General features: G+C 35.3%; 1 protein-coding gene across 2 annotated transcripts in view; it reads left to right on the forward strand.

Moving 5' to 3' along the window:
* ZNF148 (zinc finger protein 148) overlaps nt 1–16,855 on the forward strand; it is a 38,022-nt gene extending 21,167 nt beyond the window's left edge. The window contains exons 3-7 of one of the 2 annotated variants that reach the window (XM_037398751.1): nt 1,069–1,194; nt 4,250–4,373; nt 5,028–5,111; nt 10,992–11,110; nt 11,430–16,855. In XM_037398751.1, the coding sequence (XP_037254648.1) occupies nt 1,069–1,194; nt 4,250–4,373; nt 5,028–5,111; nt 10,992–11,110; nt 11,430–13,022 (2,046 nt within the window). In that variant the 3' untranslated portion in view covers nt 13,023–16,855. The remainder of the gene's footprint in view (nt 1–1,068; nt 1,195–4,249; nt 4,374–5,027; nt 5,112–10,991; nt 11,111–11,429) is intronic. The other variant, XM_037398752.1, reaches the window with a different exon arrangement.
* The last annotated feature ends 5,346 nt before the right edge of the window (nt 16,856–22,201 follow it).

Below are 22,201 nucleotides of genomic sequence, written 5' to 3' on the forward strand. Positions count from 1 at the left end.
CATTTGCCTCTGGCTGTGGATAGATTTTGCCAATTAAGTATAGTCTTTAAGTATCTGTTTTATAAATATTTTATAAGTAGGCTGTTACCATAGAATTAATGTGTTAAAATGTGCTCATTTAAATATATTTAATGTTCAAGGGTAACTACAAAGCAGAATAAATAGTGTTATGAAAAGGTGCATACTGTTTATGCTGTTCGTAGTACTGTTTAGTTTCTTTTGCTACAAGAAGCATCTTGTACATTTTCAAAGTATGTGGACGCTTAGCAATTGCATTCACACTGCAGGTTGGACTGTGACACTTCATACATGACCATAAATATGCCCCTCCTCGATATCTAATAGAAGGTGTACCTCAGCTTTCCCAGAGAGAATATAGATGACTTCCTTTTGAAAACAGAGAGTATGTCTGTAATGCAGCACATCATCACTGTTACCCTTCAAACATAAAGGATAATTACCAGGACTTAATAAGTAGATAGCCTTATACACGAAGAATAGCCTTCAGAAAGGTAGCACTGTTAAAACACTACTCTTGCTAGCTGTAGATCAGGTGGTTCAGGTGACAGAAAAAATTTGATAGCATCATGCTTTTTATTAAAGTTTACATTAGATCAAGATTTTTTTTTTCCAAAAACTTCATTAGTACTGTTCTTTTTTTCTTAAAAAATACTTCTGTCTTAAATATATAATAAACTATTCCGTTAAATCTTGCATTGACAACAATATGGACTAAAGTAAAATAGGTATGAACAACTGAATGTTTTTACAGATGGAAGTGATTTTAATATAAGAACTGATCTCAAAATCACCACAGGTCAGGAGGAAAAAAGACCTTGGGAGATGAATGAAAGGATACATCAAAATGTCACTGTAGAAATTAACTATGCCCTTTCTATTTGAGATACTTATTATTCCTTTCACTTAAATTTCTGAAAGAATGAAGCCACAAGATAATTCCCTTAGAAAAAGGTTTTCTGTTTCAGCAGTTTGTCATCTTCTAAAATTGAAAAATTGCTTTTCTGTAGTGAGAACCTTACCTGAAACTGGCACTTGGTATCTTAACAGATCAGTGTAAAGCAAGAAATTACCTTTACTGATGCATCTGAACAACAGAAACGAGACAAAAAACAAATACGAGAGCCAGTAGATTTGCAGAAAAAGAAGAAAAGAAAACAGCGTTCACCAGCAAAAGTAAGACATTGATTTGGCAAAACCAAGATTAAAAGAACCTGAAGATTTGGTTGACTATGACTAATTTCATTAGCATTTGAAGTAGTTAGGCTGGAAATTGTTTGTTTGCTCAGTAAAGATGCAGTTCTGAAGTTCACCAGAGACCCAAAACAAAACCTGATATAACAGTGTTTTTCTTTGAACTCTTTTTAGCAACATGAACCCTTGATATATTTTAACATCTGTCTTTCCAGGCAGTTCTCTCTCCAAATATTTTTTTTTAAATTATGAGTCAGTAGCTTTGTAGACAATTTATAAATCATTACTCTGTATCTATCTAATAATAGCTGTGCTTTTCTGTGAGCCTGATAATTTCGTATGCTTCATGCATAGTAGTGAAAAGTTTTTAAAAAGAAATCTAAAATGGTAGTTTTGAAAATTCTAAAAAGTTTACTAATATATATAAAATAATTTACTGGTAGGGAATATTCTTGTGATCACAATCATCTTCATATATGTATTTCTTTATATCAAAAGATTCTTACCATAGCTGCTGGTTTGTTACTTCAAAATTTGTTTTGTAGATCCATTCATGAAGAGTATGTATCCCTGTATGTCTGAAAACAATTTTCTTCTATTGAGACACACTTCAGATAAAACCAGAATCATTTCACCTCATGAGGCAGCAGTGTTATATCTTCTAGTAATTCCCCAAATCAGTATTAATCTTCAGACTTAAAATAGAACATATACAGGCTGCTCTGATAGGCAAAAATCAGTTACATATTATCCCATAGCAGCATTAAAATAAACTTACTCTGAAATCAACCCCCAGCCTATGGGTTGATTTAATTGAAGGAAAAATTCACCCTAACACCAAGAAAAACTCCAAAACCTCCTTTTTGTTGGCCTGGGAGAGGGAGCCCTCTGTCCTCCTCAAAGCACTGCCAAATTAGTTTGCACTTGTAGTATTCTTGGAAAGTTGAGAAATTGTTTCAGATTGGGTGTGGAAGCAAGTTCCAAATCCTATGCATCAAGATACTTCTCCCTTTGATAGAAAAAGGAGGTCTAGGTTGAGTACATCCACAGATCACTTCCATGGAAACATGGCAAGGTAGGAGAGGCGTGTGTCCCTCTTCCTACAGACATGTACTTGCATGCTTCCTTTTTATCTCCCAGTCTGTCAGTGTTAGTCTTTTGAGATGACAAAAGATAGACAAAAGATAGGAGAATCATTAAACAGGTTGTTTTTCAGTCTCTCTTCCCTTTTTTTCCAACTTGTCAGAGTAAAAAGGCAGAAAGAAGCTGAAGGACTGATGTAGGTGAGAGTCTACTGCAGTTTAAGTTAGTATTCCCAGAGTAATGGGGTTGATTTTCCATCCAAACAGCAGCTGGGACTTTTACAAATGGAAGTCAATTAACATCCTGAAACGTTTTGAATTATATTTTATATTAATATAGTCATCTTATAAATAAAAAGTCATTAGCTTTTATGAATCCTGTCTGCTTTTCCCTCTTCCATGCACACAGACACATTTGCACACGTGTACACACATGCATGCACACACATGCACACACGCACAAGCTTTTTTGTTGCTTTTATTAGGCAAACTGCACTGACAAAGTTAACTTTCTTCATTTAAGAGATAGTATAATGAATGGATGCAGTAGAAGAGCTCAGGTTTAGGATAACCATGAAATTAAGCGTATTTTCTGCACAGTTATCTTAAAATTTCAATACAATATATGGAAAGCATTTCATAACATGTATTTAAATTTATTTTAAATAACCAGTCAGTGTTTCATTAGCTGTATGTTGTTACAGAACAGAGTTTTTATAGTTGTCTCTATCTGTGACTTACTGGAGCTGTAACATACCAATCTTACAAACGTATGAATGTGCTTGTCCTTCAGAGTGAATGCACAAGAATTTGTTAGTTTGAGACTTTCACTCTTGCTGAGTTTTGATGCAGTAGACTTAAAAATTGTTTAAGTAGATCCTACAGTATTTGCTATTATTGCAGAGATACTATTTCAGTTATTGACTCTCTCTTTCTCATCACTGTCATTATCATAAAACCTAAAACATCATAGCTAATCAAACTGCAGATGTGTTTCCCCAGCAGACTTTTTTTTTTTGGTTAATAACAAGGGACTAAATGTTTTATTTAAGGTTACTTAAGCTCTTCTTTATAGTTCTGTTTCCAGTTAATTAAGAGTTTAGGAAATGTAATTTGTTTACTGGTTTTCTTATTCTTTTGCCAGAGGTAGTACAGAGTTTGGGGTTTGGTTTTTTTTTCTTTTTTTAGAGAAAACATGTTACGAGCTTTATTGAGTAAGTTAGATATGGTGCAATTTTTTTTCATTTAAGTTTTTTCAACTTTATATGAAAATAGCAGTCTTGTTTGACAGCAAAGCAAGTATGGCAAGTTGAATTTGTGAAGGTGATGCTCTAATATGTGTATTGAGTGAGCAATACATTATTGAGTAAAAATCCTGAAAGGGGAGAATAATAATAGAATTTGCTTGGTTGTTTGGCTTTGGGGTTTTGGTTTTAAAGTACAATTTTGCCTCTGAGACAATTGTTACTGTGTAGATGTAGAGAATTTGTATGACTATCCTGGATAAGTTTTAATGCCTTTTAGCAAACATTTACAATTGTGATTTGAAAAAAGATTATAACTTTTCATTTTTGCTTTAAAATATGATTATCCATGGTTCAGTGCCCAGAGGTGGTTTGATTACTTTGCATCCTCTCCAACAGACAGACAAAGTAAACAGTAGCGTGTAAAGTGACTCAGCTGTGAATAGGGGAGCTCTGAGCTGGTTTTCCATGAGCTGCTTTTGTCTTTGTCCTGTTGAAATATCTCTTAATACACAAGGAGACAAAAGTTGGATTGGTCTGCAGTTGGAAATGTATACTAAGAGCCTAACACATAGCTTTGTAGAAATTAGCATTGTTTTACCTGAAATATTTAAATTTTCTGCATCAAAAAAATTAATGTTTTTTTTTTTGTAGTTAATAAGACATCTTTAGAGGGTAGTGTGAGAACAAATCTTACTCTTTTTAAAATAGATCCTTACAATAAATGAGGATGGATCACTTGGTCTGAAAACCCACAAATCTCATGTTTGTGAGCATTGCAATGCTGCCTTTAGAACCAACTACCATTTACAGAGACATGTCTTCATTCATACAGGTACTGCTTGACTTCAAATTTGTCTTTTCTACTGTGTAAAGAGTTGTTTACTTATGTTAAAAATGTTTTCAGCTCTATGCGAATTTCAGTTTTAAGAGTGTAGCTAACTTGGCATCTAAGCTTAGAGATTCCATGCACCAAAGTGTCAAAAGAATACCAAAAAGAAATAATCAACATATGTTTAATAAACTGAAGACCTGTTTACAAGGTTTCTTTTCTTTCTTTATCAGAAAGTAATGGGTTGACTTGTAGCCTAAGTGCCAAAATTGACCCCTTTGTAAAACGTGCTCCGGCTGCTCATTTGCCTGATGAGGTATCTCTCTGGTTCGGAGAAGTGATAAAGGTACTTACCATTATAATAGCTTGCCCGTATCCTGAATGCAGTCTTATGCCAGCATCATGATTGATCTTGTTCATGAGGAAATTACAGCCATTTCAGATCACTCTTTGTGCTAGACTTAATGTGACTCTTAGGATCATGGAAAGAATTTTGCAGTTCATATACTTAGTAAGGCTAATGTTTTTTGGTATTAGAGTTTTTGGAATTCGCTCAGATGCTGTTTTTTTGATAGACATTTTAATATTCCTCAAAAGTAGTTATCAGAAACAAGTGTGTAGTTATTAACTTATGGATGTGGAATTATATTGTTCAAGGTGAAAAACCATTTCAGTGCAGTCAGTGCGACATGCGTTTCATACAGAAGTACCTGCTACAGAGGCATGAGAAGATTCATACTGGTGAGTATAGTGCCTTGAGTATCTTTACTGGCGTGCTTAAAAACTGTTTCCCCACTCAGGCAAGATTTCTGGTAATAAGTATGCAGCCTAAAACCCTGTTGTAGTTTGTTTTGACTTAATAGATGTTATAAAACTTTAAAAAATAAATTAGTTTTGTGCTTTCAACTTGCTCCACTTTTCTTCAGCTGCAAAGTGAGTGTAAACTCTAGTAAGCAAATCTGAAAGTAGTATGCTATAAGTAACCCCAGAGTAGCAAATCCTGAACTTTGTGCTTTCGTAAAAGTCAAGGTTTATTGAACAGTTCTATCTTTTGTTGTATGAAGTTAATTCAGACAACGGGGACTTCCAGATTACACTTCAGTAGATTTATGTATCTATTTATTTATTTTGGAATTTGATGGAAAAGTGCCAGGACTAAAATGGCCAAAATGCCTAACCCCAAAGGAATTAGTATCAGCATCAGCTTCACTTTCACTTTTTTTTTTTTAAAAGGTTTAATTCAGTACTGTTCTAAAAATAAGAGCCTCAGTTTAAAAATATGCAATATAGGTCAAATAAGGCCCAAAGTTTTAAGCCAAAGGGAGTTAAAATTTATACATGTTTATTTTTTTAATCTTCTTGCACCGCACAAAACCACATTCTTTAACAGGTTTGGCTTCATTGGGTTTTTGGCATTTTGGTGCATGGCCTTTCAGTCCCTCTTTAAATATTTTGTAATATGGTCCCTTTGGACTAGATGCCAATTTCTCAGCCTCCTTTTCAGAAAAGCAGAGCTGGTGAATGTGCACAGTGTTTCTTGGCTGTAGCTTTTAAATGGATATGAAAGCTACTAACACGCAGTGCAGTGTGTGCATGTGTAAGAGTTGAGAGGGAGAAAAAACTGTAAAATGAATTTTCAGAGCAGTGTACAGGGAGTTACATGCACAAGTGCCCTGTTGTTTATGGGATTTTTGTATCCTAGGTTGCCGTGAGTCCAGACTAAGTAGGTTTCCTTCAGCCAGTCAGCCACAGAAGAGTTCTCCATTCTTCTGTCCAGTGCCTTTGTTCTGCTCCTAGTCTTTCCTCTGGCTCTGAATTGATGAGCCATGCTGCCTCCACTTTGCGTAGATACTATTCTTGAAAAGAATGCTCATTCATTCTCTTCCATCTGTCTGTCCCCCCACCAAAGATAAAAATTTAAGTGCAGTCTTCACATTTTTCAGATTATTATTTTTTTTTTAAATGAGGATTATTCCCTGTACGTGGCTTTGAAAATCAGAATCTGGGCAATATAGTTAATTAACACTTAACTGAAAATATTTTATAAATAGATTTTATTATCCTTTTAAATTCAACTTCTAGCTCTAGTGAGAGTTCATTGTAAGCTTTGGAGGGGGGCTGCAGGGTTTTTTTGTCAGCTCTTACATATACTGTTTGTTTAGCAGAGAAAAAGTTGCCATGTAACAAAATTAACCGTATTTTTATCTGACTTTTTTAGATAACTATGTTCTCCTCCTTTCCTCAGCAACCTGAGGTATAGCTTTATTGTTTTTCAGAAAATTGAAGATGGTGCTTGTGTTGTTGAATTATGGGTATTTTCCTAGGTGACAACTAGTAGATGGTTAGGTGAAAACATGGAAGAACCAGCTTCCAGGAGTGGAAAAAGCTTTTTTGAAGTCCCGTTTAGTTAGCAAGTGATTGACTGGTGCTTAATTTTTGGCTTTGCCCAGCTATAGTGTAGCTAATTCTACATACTTGTCTGTGCTTTCACTTCTGTATGACAATATTCACCCCTGGGCCTTAGCTGTTTGTGTAGCATTACTCTGTTGTTCAGGACTGCATAACTGAACCCATGGAGAAAAGCTGAAATTTCAGCTTGATTCTCTCACCAGAAGATGAGCACTGAGTCTGTGTTTCACTTTAATGGAAGTAGAGGAGAGCTCTTTGTATTATTCATACTCTTCTAAGAAATATTCCTTATAAATTCAACACTATATTTTTTTCTTTTTATTTTGCGTTTTTATTTCTCTGAATAACCACTTTTAGCACCAGCTTTTGTACAGTGTTGAAAACACTGATGAAGAACAGGATGTTTCTTCCTCTTTTAAAGATGTTTATCAAATTTTCCAGTTTAAGTCAATTGAAGACAGTGGTAACACTTAGAAGCCCTATTTTATGCCTGTTAGAAGCCTTGAATTTACAGATGCTCCAGCTAGTTCCAGCGTGATTTGAATTCAGTACTCTGAACCACTCCTTCAAATGAAATGTTATGAGGGAGTTAGGAAGCAATCAATGAACAGCCTTATTCTGTGTAAATAATTAAATAGTTGCATCTAAAAGCAGACATTGCATTAATGCAAAATTCACTTACTAGAAATAATTGTACTTAGAGGAGGGCAGCAGTGCTAGAACCCTGCTGCTAAACTTCTCACTAATGACAGAAAATCGCCATTTCAGTTTAAGAGAGGGAAGAGTAATTCGTACACAATATTTTCATCTTTCGAGTTTGAGACTCATGAAGATTTTTTTTTATTCAAATATGTCTGCTTTCTTTTTGCTTAGAGTTGTTTCTATACAGCTTACCTGCTCATGCATTCATGTGTCATGTGTCCTAATTCAGTAACCCACCCTACTTTCCATTTTAAACACAAAAAATGAGATTACATTTGAAAAAAAATAAAGCAACATTGGGGCTAACAATTTAAGCACCTTCTTATTCAGACACGCTGTTTTTTTATTGCCTTCTTTGATATTTTATAATTTGTATTTTGTCTGTTTAGATCCTAAAATGCCTGGAGGTTTATAGTTGTTACAGCCTTCATACACACAGTATTTGTACTACACTTTATAAATAGTTCTGTTGCTCAGTTTTAATAAATTTCCAACATAGAAACAAAACACAGGCTGTTTTCTTTTAAAATACAATGCAATAATTATATGCATTATTTGACTTTGGCTTTTTTTTTACCTACATCTGATTCTTTCCCACTCAACAACACATTTCAGAAAAGTATGTCCTGGATTCTCCCTACCTTAGCAAAAGGTTGCTATTAATGATCTCCTCCATTTGCAATAAATCCTGTTTGAAAAGTACAACAAAATTGTAAAAGGCATGTGAAGTTCCAGGCTTCTCGGAAGTTATTATTATCGGAAGTATATCTTCATAGTGATTTTTAATCTTTTTCTAACATTACCTTCCTTATGAAGCCTAAAGCAAAAATTAAGTGTGGTATCAGTTTCACAAAGTGTTTCTTAAGCTTACTTCCAGAGTGTTTTGGAATACTGCTGAAAAATATTATTTTTCTGTGTTGTACTGAGTAATTCGATGGCAATGTCCCCAGACTTTGTTTCCTGTTGAGGCATGGCCAGCATTGCCTTTGTATATACTCTCAAAGTCTCCAAAATAGCCACTGGTGGTAATACTCTACAGTGAAAAACCTCAGAACATGTTTGGCCCTATTTAAGCCTTGAAGTGGGAATTAGGTAGCTGGGAGAGTTTTCTGCCAGCAAATAGGCAGCTTGAGTAGACAAACATTAAGGAGCTCTGTGACCATTCTTTTATAGAAATAGAATATAGAAATATAGAAATAAGGCTGAAGGTAAGTGTATTAGAGAAGTGTTTTGCGTTTCCTGGGATAGCGGGGTAGCTCCTTAGAGGGCTTTTCAAAGCTAGGACAACACTGAGCTGTCTTGCTTCTGTGACTTCTGCAAGGCTCAGGATAGTTTTTGTCCAAAACAGCTGCCTCTTTCTCTAAGACAAAAATCTAAGATAGTGTGAAAGCAAACTTCCAGACAATGTAAGGAGAGTTGTTCGAAGGGGCAGTTTAAAAGAAACACGAAATAGAATAGTGGAGCAAAGGAAAATAGTAAGTAGCAAGGATTAAGGAATGGAAGAGTGCCCGTGTATTAAACAAGAACAATGGAACCTAAATGTCTTGACTCATCTTCCTTAAAAGTGAAGACGGGGATTGAAATTTGATTCAGAAGGTCTCAACAGGCTTGGTGCGAGTAAAACACCGTAGTAGTAAGGGTACCTAACGAATAAAGGTAACATGAAGAATGAAAATGGAGTTTGAAAGTTAGGAAATAGGCCAGAGAGGAGGATTTGCTTATACACAGTACTGGAGAGGATTATATGATAGGTGTTATAATTTATTAAAAAAGAAACATTTTATGGTGGTTATTAATAAGCAAGAAATGGTAAAAGTTAGTCTCTGGCTAAATGTGAAAGAAGAGTTAGGTTGCTGAGGTTGTGAGCCTGTAGAAAAAGAACTGATGGAAGCCGAGAGATATTAGGAGAGGAGATAATTTGATTTAGGAGAGAATAAATTGGAAAAATTTCATCCAAGAAAGGGATTGGCTGAGAAGCTATGTGGAGAGGTAAGAATTAATAATTGGCAATAGGGCGTAGGCTTACAAAGACAGAGATTTAGAAATTGCTTGGAATTAGGAAAGTTGAAACTCGTGAGTATTAATGATCTGACTAGGAGCAAATGTGTGACTGATATAGATATTTCTCATTCTAGTTTGTATAAGTACTGGCATCTTATTTTAAGGTACTGTATTTCCATTTGCAGAAGGATGTGGTTAAGTATCTTTTCTAAATGGAAAATAAAATGTATTAACATTTCAATAATTAATTATTAGTAATAATTTAATAAAATCAGTTACTGAAACAATTTTTAAGACTAAAACTACCTCAGAAAAATAGAAACAGTCTGCGTATTTCTGAAAACAAAAGAGAGGTTTATATCCACAGAATCAGTGCGGTATAGTATAGTATCCAGAACAAAGAGGATGTTGACAGATGCTGCCAAGACAATCCCTGATCTCTATGTCAGTTCAAAAGATTTCACAGTAAATATTAAGAGGAAAGATTACTGTTGTTCAGGGTGAGTTCTATTAAATAACAGTGAACTTCTGTAAAAGGAAAACTAACTTTCAGTGCACTTGGGATTGTTAGGTTTTGTCAGAGAAACCTAGGAAATAAAAATATCAGAGGGAAAATGCAAGGCAAAAGTTAAAAGCAATAGAAATAGAGTTAGTTTGTGTTCTGAAAGGATCATTGCAGGGCTTCTTTGTGAGGAAAAATAAGGGGAGAAGTGAAGATGAACTCAGGGCAATGAATGTTGTCTGAGCAAATATTTTATGAAAGTAAAAAAAAAAACCAAAAAAACAAAAAAGCAAAAAAACCCAAAACAAAACCCCAAAAATGAACCAAACAAAACAACCAAACAGAAAAACCTGTAAGTATGCAAATGCCTGTTCAGCTACAGAGGTTTCTTGTTTTCAGCTTAATTTTTAAAATAAAATATTGTTAAATTAATTAATTTATAAATAAATAAATTTGAGTTCTAACCAAAATAGTAGGATTTTTTTCAAACAGTTATTTCAATTGTACATCCGGATAAGGAAAAAATCTGGAAAATACAGAACACTTTGCAAAAATGTTAAATTAAAAGCTTGGAAATGCTTAATTCTCATCTAGAAGGGATGAGTTTGAGTTAATGAGCTGGTCAGAGAACTGAGGTATTTTTATATAATCGTCTGCCCTAAAAAAATACTGTGTAGCAGCAGTTTGGGGAGGATATCTTTGCAGTTCTTCATTTGTTAGGTTTAAGACAGATACCTGCATCTACATTAGAAAAACGGAGTAAGAATTTAGTTTTAAAGTTTGGGGTTTTTTTAGTGTAAAAGCTTAAAATCATTTTGAGGCATCAGCTACCAACTACTGGGAAAATGACAAAGTGTGAGCAAGCCCTGTGTTGTTTTTCAATAGCAACAGACAAAGTCCTCTTCTTTATTACTTCTAATAAAGAATGTAGTATTTGACCTGGTGATTGTATGGTAGAATATAGATTTATTTTTTTAGATTAACATTGTTGTGTGCTTTTTTATCAGGTGAAAAGCCATTTCGTTGTGATGAATGTGGTATGAGGTTTATTCAGAAGTATCACATGGAAAGGCACAAAAGAACTCACAGTGGAGAGAAGCCTTACCAGTGCGAATATTGTTTGCAGGTGAGATGACTTAGAGAAATCTTTTTGCAGTTGAAAGACAGAACACCGGTCAATTCTTAAGTAGTACAGATGGGACTTTCTCCAGGTGTTGTAGTCATGTGCATACAAATAAATGTGTAACAACTGTTTTTTCTGTTAAGGTGGGCGGTCTTGATGCACAGGTGGAGCAGAGTCACAACTGTCTGTGCTTGATTTTATTGATTATATACTGTTGTTTCACACTTCATTAGAAATCGGTAAAGTGGACGAATTGTCAGGTAAACTTGTAAGAATATATTTATTTTTCAACAATAATAATAGTGAAAAAAATCTTTTGCAGTTTTTCTCCAGGACTGATCGTGTGCTGAAACATAAACGTATGTGCCATGAGAACCGTGACAAGAAACCGAACAGAGGTGCCACCAAAGTTGGCTTTTTGCCATCAGAAGAAGATTCTGGTTTCCCTACACCTATGAAAGACAGCTCCTTGCCAAAGAAGAAAAGGCAGAAAACAGAGAAAACAAAATCTGGGGATAAGGAAAGTACAGATAAATTGGAACAGAAGAAGGACAAAAATGACTATTTGCCTTTGTACTCTTCTAGTACTAAAGTAAAAGATGAATATATGGTAGCGGAATATGCTGTTGAGATGCCACATTCTTCGGTCAGTGGAACGCACTTAGAAGCAGCAAATTCTGGAGAAATACACCCACCTAAGCTCGTTCTCAAAAAAGTTAACAGCAAGAGGAGTCTGAAACAGCCACTTGAGCCAAGTCAAACCATTTCACCTTTATCTACATATGAAGACAACAAAGTTTCAAAGTATGCCTTTGATCTTGTGGATAAGCAAAGTTTACTGGACTCTGAAGGTAATGCTGACATTGATCAAGTTGACACATTACAGGAAGGGCCCAGTAAACCTGTACACAGCAGCACTAATTATGATGATGCAATGCAGTTTTTAAAGAAAAAGAGGTATCTACAAGCAGCTAGTAATAATAGTAGAGAATATGCCTTGAATGTAAGTACCATAGCATCTCAGCCTTCAGTAACACAGGCAGCTGTGGCCAGCGTCATTGATGAAACTGCTACAGCCTCAATATTAGACACACAGGCACTGAATGTTGAAATTAAAGGTAACCATGACAAAAATGTCATTCCAGATGAGGTACTGCAAACTCTGTTAGATCATTATTCACACAAGGCTAATGGACAACATGAGATATCTTTCAGTGTGGCTGACACTGAGGTGACCTCTAGCATATCAATCAATTCTTCTGAAGTATCTGAGGTCACTCAATCTGAGACAGTTGGAACAAGCTCTCAAGCGTCCTCATCAGATAAAGCTAGTATGTTACAAGAATATTCAAAGTTTTTACAACAAGCTTTGGACAGAACTAGCCAAAATGATGCCTATTTGAACAACCCGAGCCTTAATTTTGTGACTGATAACCAGACTCTTACAACCCAGCCAGCATTTCCTTCCATGGAGAAGGTCTACACGTCTATACCAGTCAATAGCTTTCGATCGGGAATGAACTCTCCATTAAGAACAACTCCAGACAAGTCTCATTTTGGACTAATGGTTGGTGATTCGCAGCACCCTTTTCCCTTTTCAGGTGATGAGGCAAATCATTCTTCTTCCTCCTCTACACAGGACTTCTTGGATCAAGTAACTTCTCAGAAGAAAGCAGAGGCACAGCCTGTTCACCAAGCATATCAAATTAGCTCCTTTGAGCAACCCTTTAGAGCTCAGTACCATGGGGCAAGAGCTGGAATATCATCTCAGTTTAGCACTGCCAATGGACAGGTGAACCTTCGGGGACCAGGGACAAGTGCTGATTTCCCAGAATTTCCCTTGGTGAATGTAAATGATAGCAGAGCTGGGATGACTTCTTCACCAGATGCCACAACAGGCCAGACTTTTGGCTAAGAAATCTTTGTAAATAATACTGGCACTTTAGAACACATTTGTCAAAAGAGGGTTGCTCTGTGTAAGATGGAGTTCTGTACAGCTTTTAAGAGTGCTATGTTAAAACAAAAGTAAGCTGATATTAGCAAGACCAATAACTGCTTCTTTTTTTCCTTTTTTTTCCTTTTTTTTTCTGGTTAGTCACCAGTCATTGAACTGCCTGATGTTGGTGCCCCTATCAAAGGCAGTTTATTATTCACTTGTTTGAATCCAGAAAATATTTTACCTTCTATGAAATTGAAAATAAACAAAATCCCCAGGTAAAACTTCCCCCCATGATTGTTTCCTTACTGGTTTCCGTTATGCTTTGGAAGGGCAGTTTATTGTCTGATACTATTCATATTGTCATTTCTAAGCTTGTCAGGATAGTCATTGCTCTTCAGCAGGGAATCGACATGTATCACAGAATAACACACAGAATAGCAAGTTTCCAAGTCAAGCAAATATGGCTTTAAAAGATGGCATTTTCTAGGAAAATAATCCTTCTTCCATTTCTCTCAAAAATAATTTTAGACCATTTGCCCTTTATTTCTGCTTTGCATTACCTTGGGTTGTGTTTGGAGGAAAAATGAATGCTGATAGACTAACTCTACTATTTAAAAGTCTAATTAATTTAAAATACTTTAAACACTTTTTAAAGCAAAATGCCTAACTGCTAAAGCCTTTACTTCATTCCTGAAGTAATGTGTATTTCTTTGTACAGCTGAATCTAGATGTAACTTTTTAATGACTTTTTCATACGCAGATAGCAAGATTTTGAAGTTTTAGTTTAAAGTACTCTGTAGATGACATTCCCAATTGCATAATGCTTACACAAACTCTGTATTCCAAGATTTAAATACATACTCATAATGGTTAACACAGAGCACTTAGTCAACTTGATAGTTTTTGATTTTGCAAAAATAAAAACATTTTTAGGTTTGATATGGTTGCATCATTTTCATCTCATACAGCTCCAATAATTATTTTCAATATACTCAAGATTGGGTATTCTTAGCTTCTGTAAAAACTGTTTTAATTCTCTGTCTTGAATTTTGACAATTCTGATCATTAAATTTATTGAAGTATCCCTGAAAGCTGAAGAAGTGGGCATTCAAATTCCCTATCTTTTTAGCGTTTACTTAGTGAAAGTCATTACAATTTTACCAACCAAAACAGCTGAATAATGCTAGCGAGCAGGATTTCTTTTTCCAGCATAGGAGAGTGATCAGTTTTCGTTGCATTTCACAGTATGAATAAACTACAAAGTTTATCCCTGTACCATGAATATGTTTTTTTGAATAGTACTTTGTCTTCAAGTATACAGTATGGTACGATAAGTAGTTCTTTGTGCATTTTTAAGGTGGTAAGATTTGAGTAGCATAACTATTGTGTAGTTTAAGTTAACAAGTTACAGATTTTTGAACTGTATGTTCATTCTATTGCACCTTCCCTAAAGGGACACTGTCTGGTAGTTTAAGGCAGTTTAAGCCTAATGTAGGCTGATTAACCAGGGAAAAACACACACACACACACACACACACACATATATATATGTATGTATGTATATGGTGGTGTTGGGTTTTTTTTAATAGGATTGCATACATCCTTTTACAGGACTATTGCTAGCTGGTATCTCAGATGAAGCCATCAGCTAGGAGAAAAGACTCTGTCTCAAGGGGCTAAGATATATCCTGTCTTTTAAGAAAAGACTTGAGCAGGGCTTACAACGGTTCCCACCTGTTCCCAAAGCAGTTGTGATACTTTTCTTGATTTTCTTTACTAGGAAGCTGATCCCACTCTGTCCCTTTTCCCTTACGTAGCGCTATTACAGCACTAACTTCACTTGGTACAGCTGAGGGAGAAAGTGTATTTGTTATCCATAGCTTGCTTCTTATATTAACAAGAAATACAGTTTACATAAACTTCTTACTTAATACCTTTGTATAAGAAAACAGGTTCTGTTTTGATTCATTGACCCTGTGTATAATATAGGAAGGCGTTTCAGTGTGCTATGACTTACTGGTAATTTTGTCTGAATTATTTGGCCCCAAGTTAAGAAGAATGAGCATCAAGGGAAGATTCCTTATGGATTAGTAATGATACATGTAAAGAGATTTGTTTGAAAGAATATTTTTAAATTGATTCATGTCTCTCTGTTTTTCTTCCTTCCATTCTGTGTTGCACAGACGTAATACATATGATCCCCTATATCCCAGGAAGCCACCCCTTGTAACGCATGTTTCATTTGCAGCGTTTCATTTCCATGACATCCTAGCTTGTGCTGCCTGAATAATGCTGTGTTGGCATCTTTGTTCTAATGTCCTGTTGTTGCAAGTAGATTGGCCTTTAATAGTACTATTTGTTCAATACAACAAGCAGCAAAAGCCAAAAAAGAAAAAAAAAGGAAAAAAAAAAAAAAGAGAAAGAATCTAGCTTATTACTGCACTTCTCTGGCCCCATGGGGAGGTAAAAGGAATAAACCTCCTTCTCCCTAAGGAGATTGACTCAGCTTTATTTTAACAAGTTACTGTCTTGATTCTCTGCTGTGAGAAAGTGATTGAGGAGTAGAAGGGAGTAGCTCTTGCCCTATGCCATCTTCACACATAGGAAATGCTGCTTGGGTGCTCGAGGGAGCAAGCTATTGTACAGAGTAAAGGAACTTGCTCTTCCCTGGAGCAAAGTGGGAGTCACCTGAGGAACTTAGTCCTTGTGTCACCGCTCATTCCCTAGCCTGCTGCTGAGCCATTACAGCTATACTCTGTGCCTTAGGACAGGTTGTGGAGTCCCCGTCTAGCCCACAGGGACTATCTCATAGGGTTCTTCCACATGTGCAGTTAAAGTGGTGGCGTGAGTAGTTGATCTGCTGATGCTCGAAGCGTTCTGTACTGGAGGACTTAACCAAATATACTGCTATGATTTCCTGAGTACATGCCCTTTTGTTCTGGAATAAGCGTGTATGTAGTTCTGGGAGGTTTAACTATGTAAAAATCTCTTGCTTGTTTAATAATTACATTATTTAATAGTATTTTCCACTGCTCATGTTTTGCTGCTTTTATCTGCTACAGATGCACACTGTTCATTGTGATCTGGTCAGTGTTCATTTTTGTTAGTTTTCCGCGTATGACTGGAAAAAAGCGACTTTGGTTTTCTGTTCTGTTCTTATACTGATACTGTTCAGTTGGTTAGCGTAAGGCTGGGGTGAGCATTTATATTCCACAGAGCTAACAACAGACGTTCTTACTGAAAGGTCATGCAAGCACTGTGTGTGTGTCTGTGTGTGTGTCTGTGTGTGTGTCTGTGTGTGTGTAAGGTGGAATTTTTTGGGGATATCTCCTAGTGATAGAGCAATGATGATTTTAAAGAAGAGGAAATTGATGACATTTATTACCAAACTATATATATATGCAATACATGTGTATATATATATATACGCACATATTAAAAGGCCATATTTTGGCCCTAAATTACTTGACAGTGTCCCTTTTAGCATGAATCCTTTGATATGTTTTACCATGAATATAACAGACAATGAAGGAATCAGCTTGTAATGGTATACTAATAGGCATTTACATTTTCTTCATTTGATTTGAGAATGAATTAATCATGAATTACAAGGTTTGCGGAGAAGGATTAACCATGTGTATTACTGTATGTTGGTTTACAAATAACAACATAAACAATTTAAATTGGATGATAAAAGAACTATGTTTATGATCTTGTGTCTCCTAGTGTTGTCTTTAGGAAAATTGTGTTTCAAGAAGAACATAGGACAAGAAAAGTATTCATGTGAAATAACACTTGTATTATTTTTATATTGTACTTGTCAATTTTTTGGATGACGGGAGCTTTTCATTGTTAATTGAGAAGTACAGTAAAATCTTGCTAATTCGCTGACCGCTAATCAGAGCATCCGATAGGTTTACACATCCCTGATGGTCTCTTTCCCACCTCTCTGCAATGGTCTAAAAAGTACTGTAGCGAGGTCTCGTTTTAGTAATACTGTACTACTTCACCCAAGTATACTACAGAATCTATTTTAGTATACTGGGAGGTAGAAGAAGTATTGAAAACTAAATTACAGTTGTCAAAATAAATGAACAAAGTACATTTTGTGACGTGACATCCTTGCTTTTATTGCCTGCTTCTTCACTATTTTCAAAATTGTCATTTATAAAGGGTTTCTAAGGCATTGCTGCGAATTATTGGGGTTCTACTGTAACTTTTGGAGTTTATTCTAAAGTATTCATGTTCTCCTATGAAAACTTTCCACCTGGACAGATACATTATATTCCATGCTTGTTCAGAATATTTTTATAGTATTTGTATCATATGTAGTAACTATTTGAGATGAACCAGAATATTTGGATGAATCCACTCTGAATTTTGCAGCATTGGATTACTTTCTGTATGTATATTTGCTAACTAAATTTTCTTGGCTTTGAGAGCTTTGGTTTTTATTCTTCTTTGTTTGCTTGTTTTAATACCATTACAAATCACAAGGAAAATCCTAACACTCCTGGGAATCTTTGGAAATTTTAACAGGCAGAAATATGCTTATGCAGTTGGTATCAGTACACATGGAACTTTCAAATTACATGGTTGGTACTGAAGCAAACGAGTAATGTTACAGTTTCCTAGTGTTCGATGTTTTACTAAAATGAAGCCTTGTAACTTTGAAAGTTCATTCAACTTACGGTAATGCATGTTTATGTTAGGCATGTAATGCATTTAGCTAAAGCTCATTTTGCAAAGGACAAATACTAGAAAGTATTACTGCTAATGAAAATACGTGTCTTTAAGTTAAAATTTGAAGTTTTGTTCAATTTTAATTTGCTTTGTGTCAGGGAAATAAATTATAGTCGCTTTTGCTCTACTTGGCATCTAAAACCTTACGTTTCCTTTTTAAAATTACATCTTTTGGTAGGAAACACAAACTGAGGCAAGCAAACATTTCTAAGAGTTGTTTCTTGCTTTCCTTAATCCAATGGATGGAAAGGTAATATTGTGTAAACAACATTATTTTATTTTTTTATGCAATATCATGCTGTAAATATGATTTATCAAATAAGGATGTACCTATGATTGAATCTTTGATTCTGCACAGCTAGAGTTTATATATAAATATAAATGTGTCTTGACAATCAAGGACTTATGTCAGTCTTCCTTTATGACGTTTCTTATTGTTATGCATTCCATTTGTTTGACTTGAGTATTTGTATTGTCTGTAAAGTATGTAATGTTTTTATAGCTTGTTTAAAAACAAACAAAAAAGCCTGTAAATACATACGAAATGATCACAGTACGGCTCTGTTAGAAGGCGTATGATGATGTACTGTTTGTAAGCAATAATACATGACAGCGCTAACTTCACAAGTAGCATAAGGATAAGTTCCAAAAATAACTTTGGGAGTTAATAGCCTTGTTTGAGTTAATTAATATTCTTAATCATTTTTTTATAAATAAATTCAAATGTCCTCCTGCTGGAGTATATAACATTGTTTACACAGCACAATTTCAGTCACAGAGGGGACAGTCTTTAGATCTATGGCTTCATCTGTACACACTTTAAGAAATGAATGGCTTGGCTGCACTTCTGCGAGATGAGGAAGACTGCAAAAGTTGAATAGCTGTGTCTCTAAACTGCTTCTGTGCTGATTCCTGACAATTCCTCTACTTAATTTTGGAGTCTTTAAGTCCTGATATTGAACTGATGAGATTTGGGCCTCCAGTAGAAAGGAATAGTTCTCTTCTTATGTCATATGCAGATAAACAGTGAACTTACAAGTCACCTCTTCATTTGAGTTGCATACTTTTCAAATAATGAGCTATGAGATGATGAGTTTATTCTGATAAACTAAACGTCAAACTTATAGTTTGAATTGAATAGGTATTAGACTGTACAGAGCAGCATAACTATTTGAACAGTCACCACTGCTTTAGAACCCCCCACCCCTGATTTCTAAATGTATATGACCTACATTTTATAGAAAAAAAAAGTTTTTAAATGCTAGTCATTTATATAATATGTGCTTTGAAGGATTTGCTAGTCCACTTCTGTCACTTTTAGTACACTGGTATCTTTTATATGTAATGTATGCTTTTTATTATTATTATTATTATTATATTATTATTATTATTGTAGTAAAGCATTTCAGTAGGAGGAATTTTGCAACAGTATGAGGGGCTGAAATTTTCATTGTCAGAAATGAATTATACTGGACTTTGTCTGTGTAGTCTTGTCTTTCTTTTAATGCTGTCTGGAAGGGAACTTGGTATTCAATAAAGCAAGTGACCTCCTTTTATTGTGAAGGCATACTATGTAGTGCTGAATTGGATCTGGAAATATGATGAATTTGAAGACAGAGGAACTAGAACGAAATCTGGTGTACAGAAGAAGTTGTGTTATGAAAAACCTGATGATATATAGTGCAACACTGTTACAGTGCGTTTCTGATATAGTGTTATTTTCCTGAAGTCCATATGCCTTCTTTGTATTTCAATTAGTAAAAAAAAAAAAAAAAAAAAAAAAAAATCCATATAGGTAAATTTAAGATAATAAGCTTATTTCAATTATTATACGATATTTCTTTATTCTACAACATCTATTCCGTCCCTTTATTATCAGACAAAAGACCATAACCTCAATTCTATCAGTAAAAGTATGTATATAGGTGAGAGATGGTTTTGTAGGAGTCTGCAAAGTATAAATTTGTGTATTCCTTATGTTTCTGACAGAAATGAGAACACAAGTCTTTATTCCTGTGAAATGAGGAATTTCCTGATTGCGAGTGAGCAAGAGTGTGTGTGTGTGTGTATGTAAGTATATGAAACATGTTTGAGTGTCATGGCAAAAATGATGCAAGTATAAAAGGATTTAATGTAGTTCAACACATGACTTACATTTAGTGTGTAAAAGAAACATTTAAATTTCATAATTCAAAAAAGTCAAAAATAGTTTTGCAGGAAACAAAACTATTTGGATAGCAGGCTTGACCAAATGAACTTTTTGGTTAAACTTGATATATTTTAAATGATTCTATTTCTGCCTTTATTTCTGCCCTAAAAGCAACTTAAAATATTTTGGGAGTTACCCTTCCTGTTCATTGACTGTGAGTGTAATTTATGTCATGGTTTACAAAATGCGGCATGAAGGATTGGATTGTTTTATCTGTATAATACAATGAAAGATTGCACTTTTTTTTTTTTTTTTAACATAATCATGGTGAATGGTATTGTATTTTTAGGATTGATTTATTCATTAAGTGACAATGAGTTTCATCACTTTTGACATTGTTTTCTTACGGTTAACTTAGTCTTCTTGGGTTTATAATGCCCTTCTATGTATTGTGATACTAAGGGAAGTTATGTTTTTGCTTTATTTTTAATTAAACTAATAGTCTGATAATTTATATTTGCAAATGATGCATTTTAAATGTGGTCACTTGCTGTTTGAAAAATAAAAATATAGAATACTGTTTTATGAATAGACTTAGCAGTATTTTTCATGTTAGATAAGTTGAAACAGAATCTGCTTTCTTGGTGAGACAGATGAAGGCAGGTAAAGATACATGTCCTGCAAGAACTGAAGTGGATACTTTCAACAATTAAATGAAATATTTAAATATTTGATTTGAGACATACAAAATTCATCTGGGTTTTCTTCCCCTTTGGATCTCCTTGCATCCTTTGATTACAGAAAACAAAGTACCTGACCTTAATTTTAATCCTGGTTGTTTTAGAAGATTGCACTGGAATCACTGTAGTAGAAACACCTAGTATTAGACCAGCTTTTCTTTTGTGATTTTTGTTTGCACTAAAGGGAATTTATTCAGTGCCAGCAACTCTTCATGTAAATGAGAGTTCGGACTTTGTTTTAATCGCAGTTACAAGAAAGGTGAACTTGATGACTAAAGTTTTCAAGTCTATTAGGTGACAATATGGCATGTGTGCACTACCTCATTTTGTAGCGTGTGCAGTAGTATACAGAGTATTTGTTACATAGATTTTTCTACTATTGAAGCAAGTATTTAAAAAATGTTGAAGATTGTAGCATTTATGCACTTACAAAACCACAAATGTGCCCTATAGCATTAATTACTGATAATTTCATTTTCTTGCCTTTATTTATTCACGTGTTAAAGGCACTGTTTTCCCTGAATCTTCTGGTCGGGTCCCTTCTGATGAAGACTTAATTTTTGTGAAACCCACGGCTCTGCTGATTTTACTTTGTATAAGAATTTGTGCGAGAAAATGTTCAAAGTTGCACGATGCTTTTTAAAGAGAAGAAAACCTAGTGACGTTCTGTGTTAAGGCTGGCACCACGATCAGAGGAGCAGTGCGGGAAGAGCTGTGTGAGCCTGGGCTGTCAGCGGCATCCCGCTGCGGGTACAGCCCTGGTCCTGGAGCCCTGGGCACGCTCCCCCAGCCACCTCTGGGAAGCGGCAGCCGCAGGAGGGGAGCTTGCTGTCTGCCTTTAGCCTAGACCCCTTCTGAGGGTGTTTAACCCCGCTGAATGAATTTGCATGCTAGCCGAGGAAGGGCACTCCAGGCACTCCAGGCGTGTTCTGGTCTCTCATCTCGCCCCGGGCCAGCAGCCCTAGCAGGGATGGCCAGGCATGGCAGTAAAGGATTAAATCAGCGCAGATGTCCTGAGGTTGGCCTTAGGAAGGGTGCCCTGACTCGGTCCCCCTCAGCCCTGTGAGGCCATAGGCATTACTGTCTCATCGTGCCTTAACGTACTGCTGAAGTATAGCGTGAATAAAACAACGTGACTTGATATGACTTTGTTTCAGTATTACTCCAGTCTGCATGTTTTGGTATTTTTTTTTAAATGGCCTATCAAGAACGTAACGTGGTATGTTAACATCCAGCCAGTATAGTAACTTTAACAGTTTAATGTTTAATAGTTTAAATTGTGGATGCGCTCTGCAATATGCCTGAGTAAGTAGTGTCTGTGTACTCGGCCATCCTGCTTCTCTTTAGCTTTATGTTCATTAGTTATACTGATTTTTATTTAATTATGCAGTGGAAATAAGAAGTCAAAACTGATAGTTTCTGCTTTATTGACTTTCATGATCAAAATTGTCAAATAGCAAAGTGATACTGAAAAGAAGACATTTTAATGTTAAAAAGAATTGCCAGAACCTACGTTTTGTGTC

This window comes from Falco rusticolus, chromosome 8 (assembly GCF_015220075.1).
Source record: "Falco rusticolus isolate bFalRus1 chromosome 8, bFalRus1.pri, whole genome shotgun sequence".
Classification (NCBI taxonomy): domain Eukaryota; kingdom Metazoa; phylum Chordata; class Aves; order Falconiformes; family Falconidae; genus Falco; species Falco rusticolus.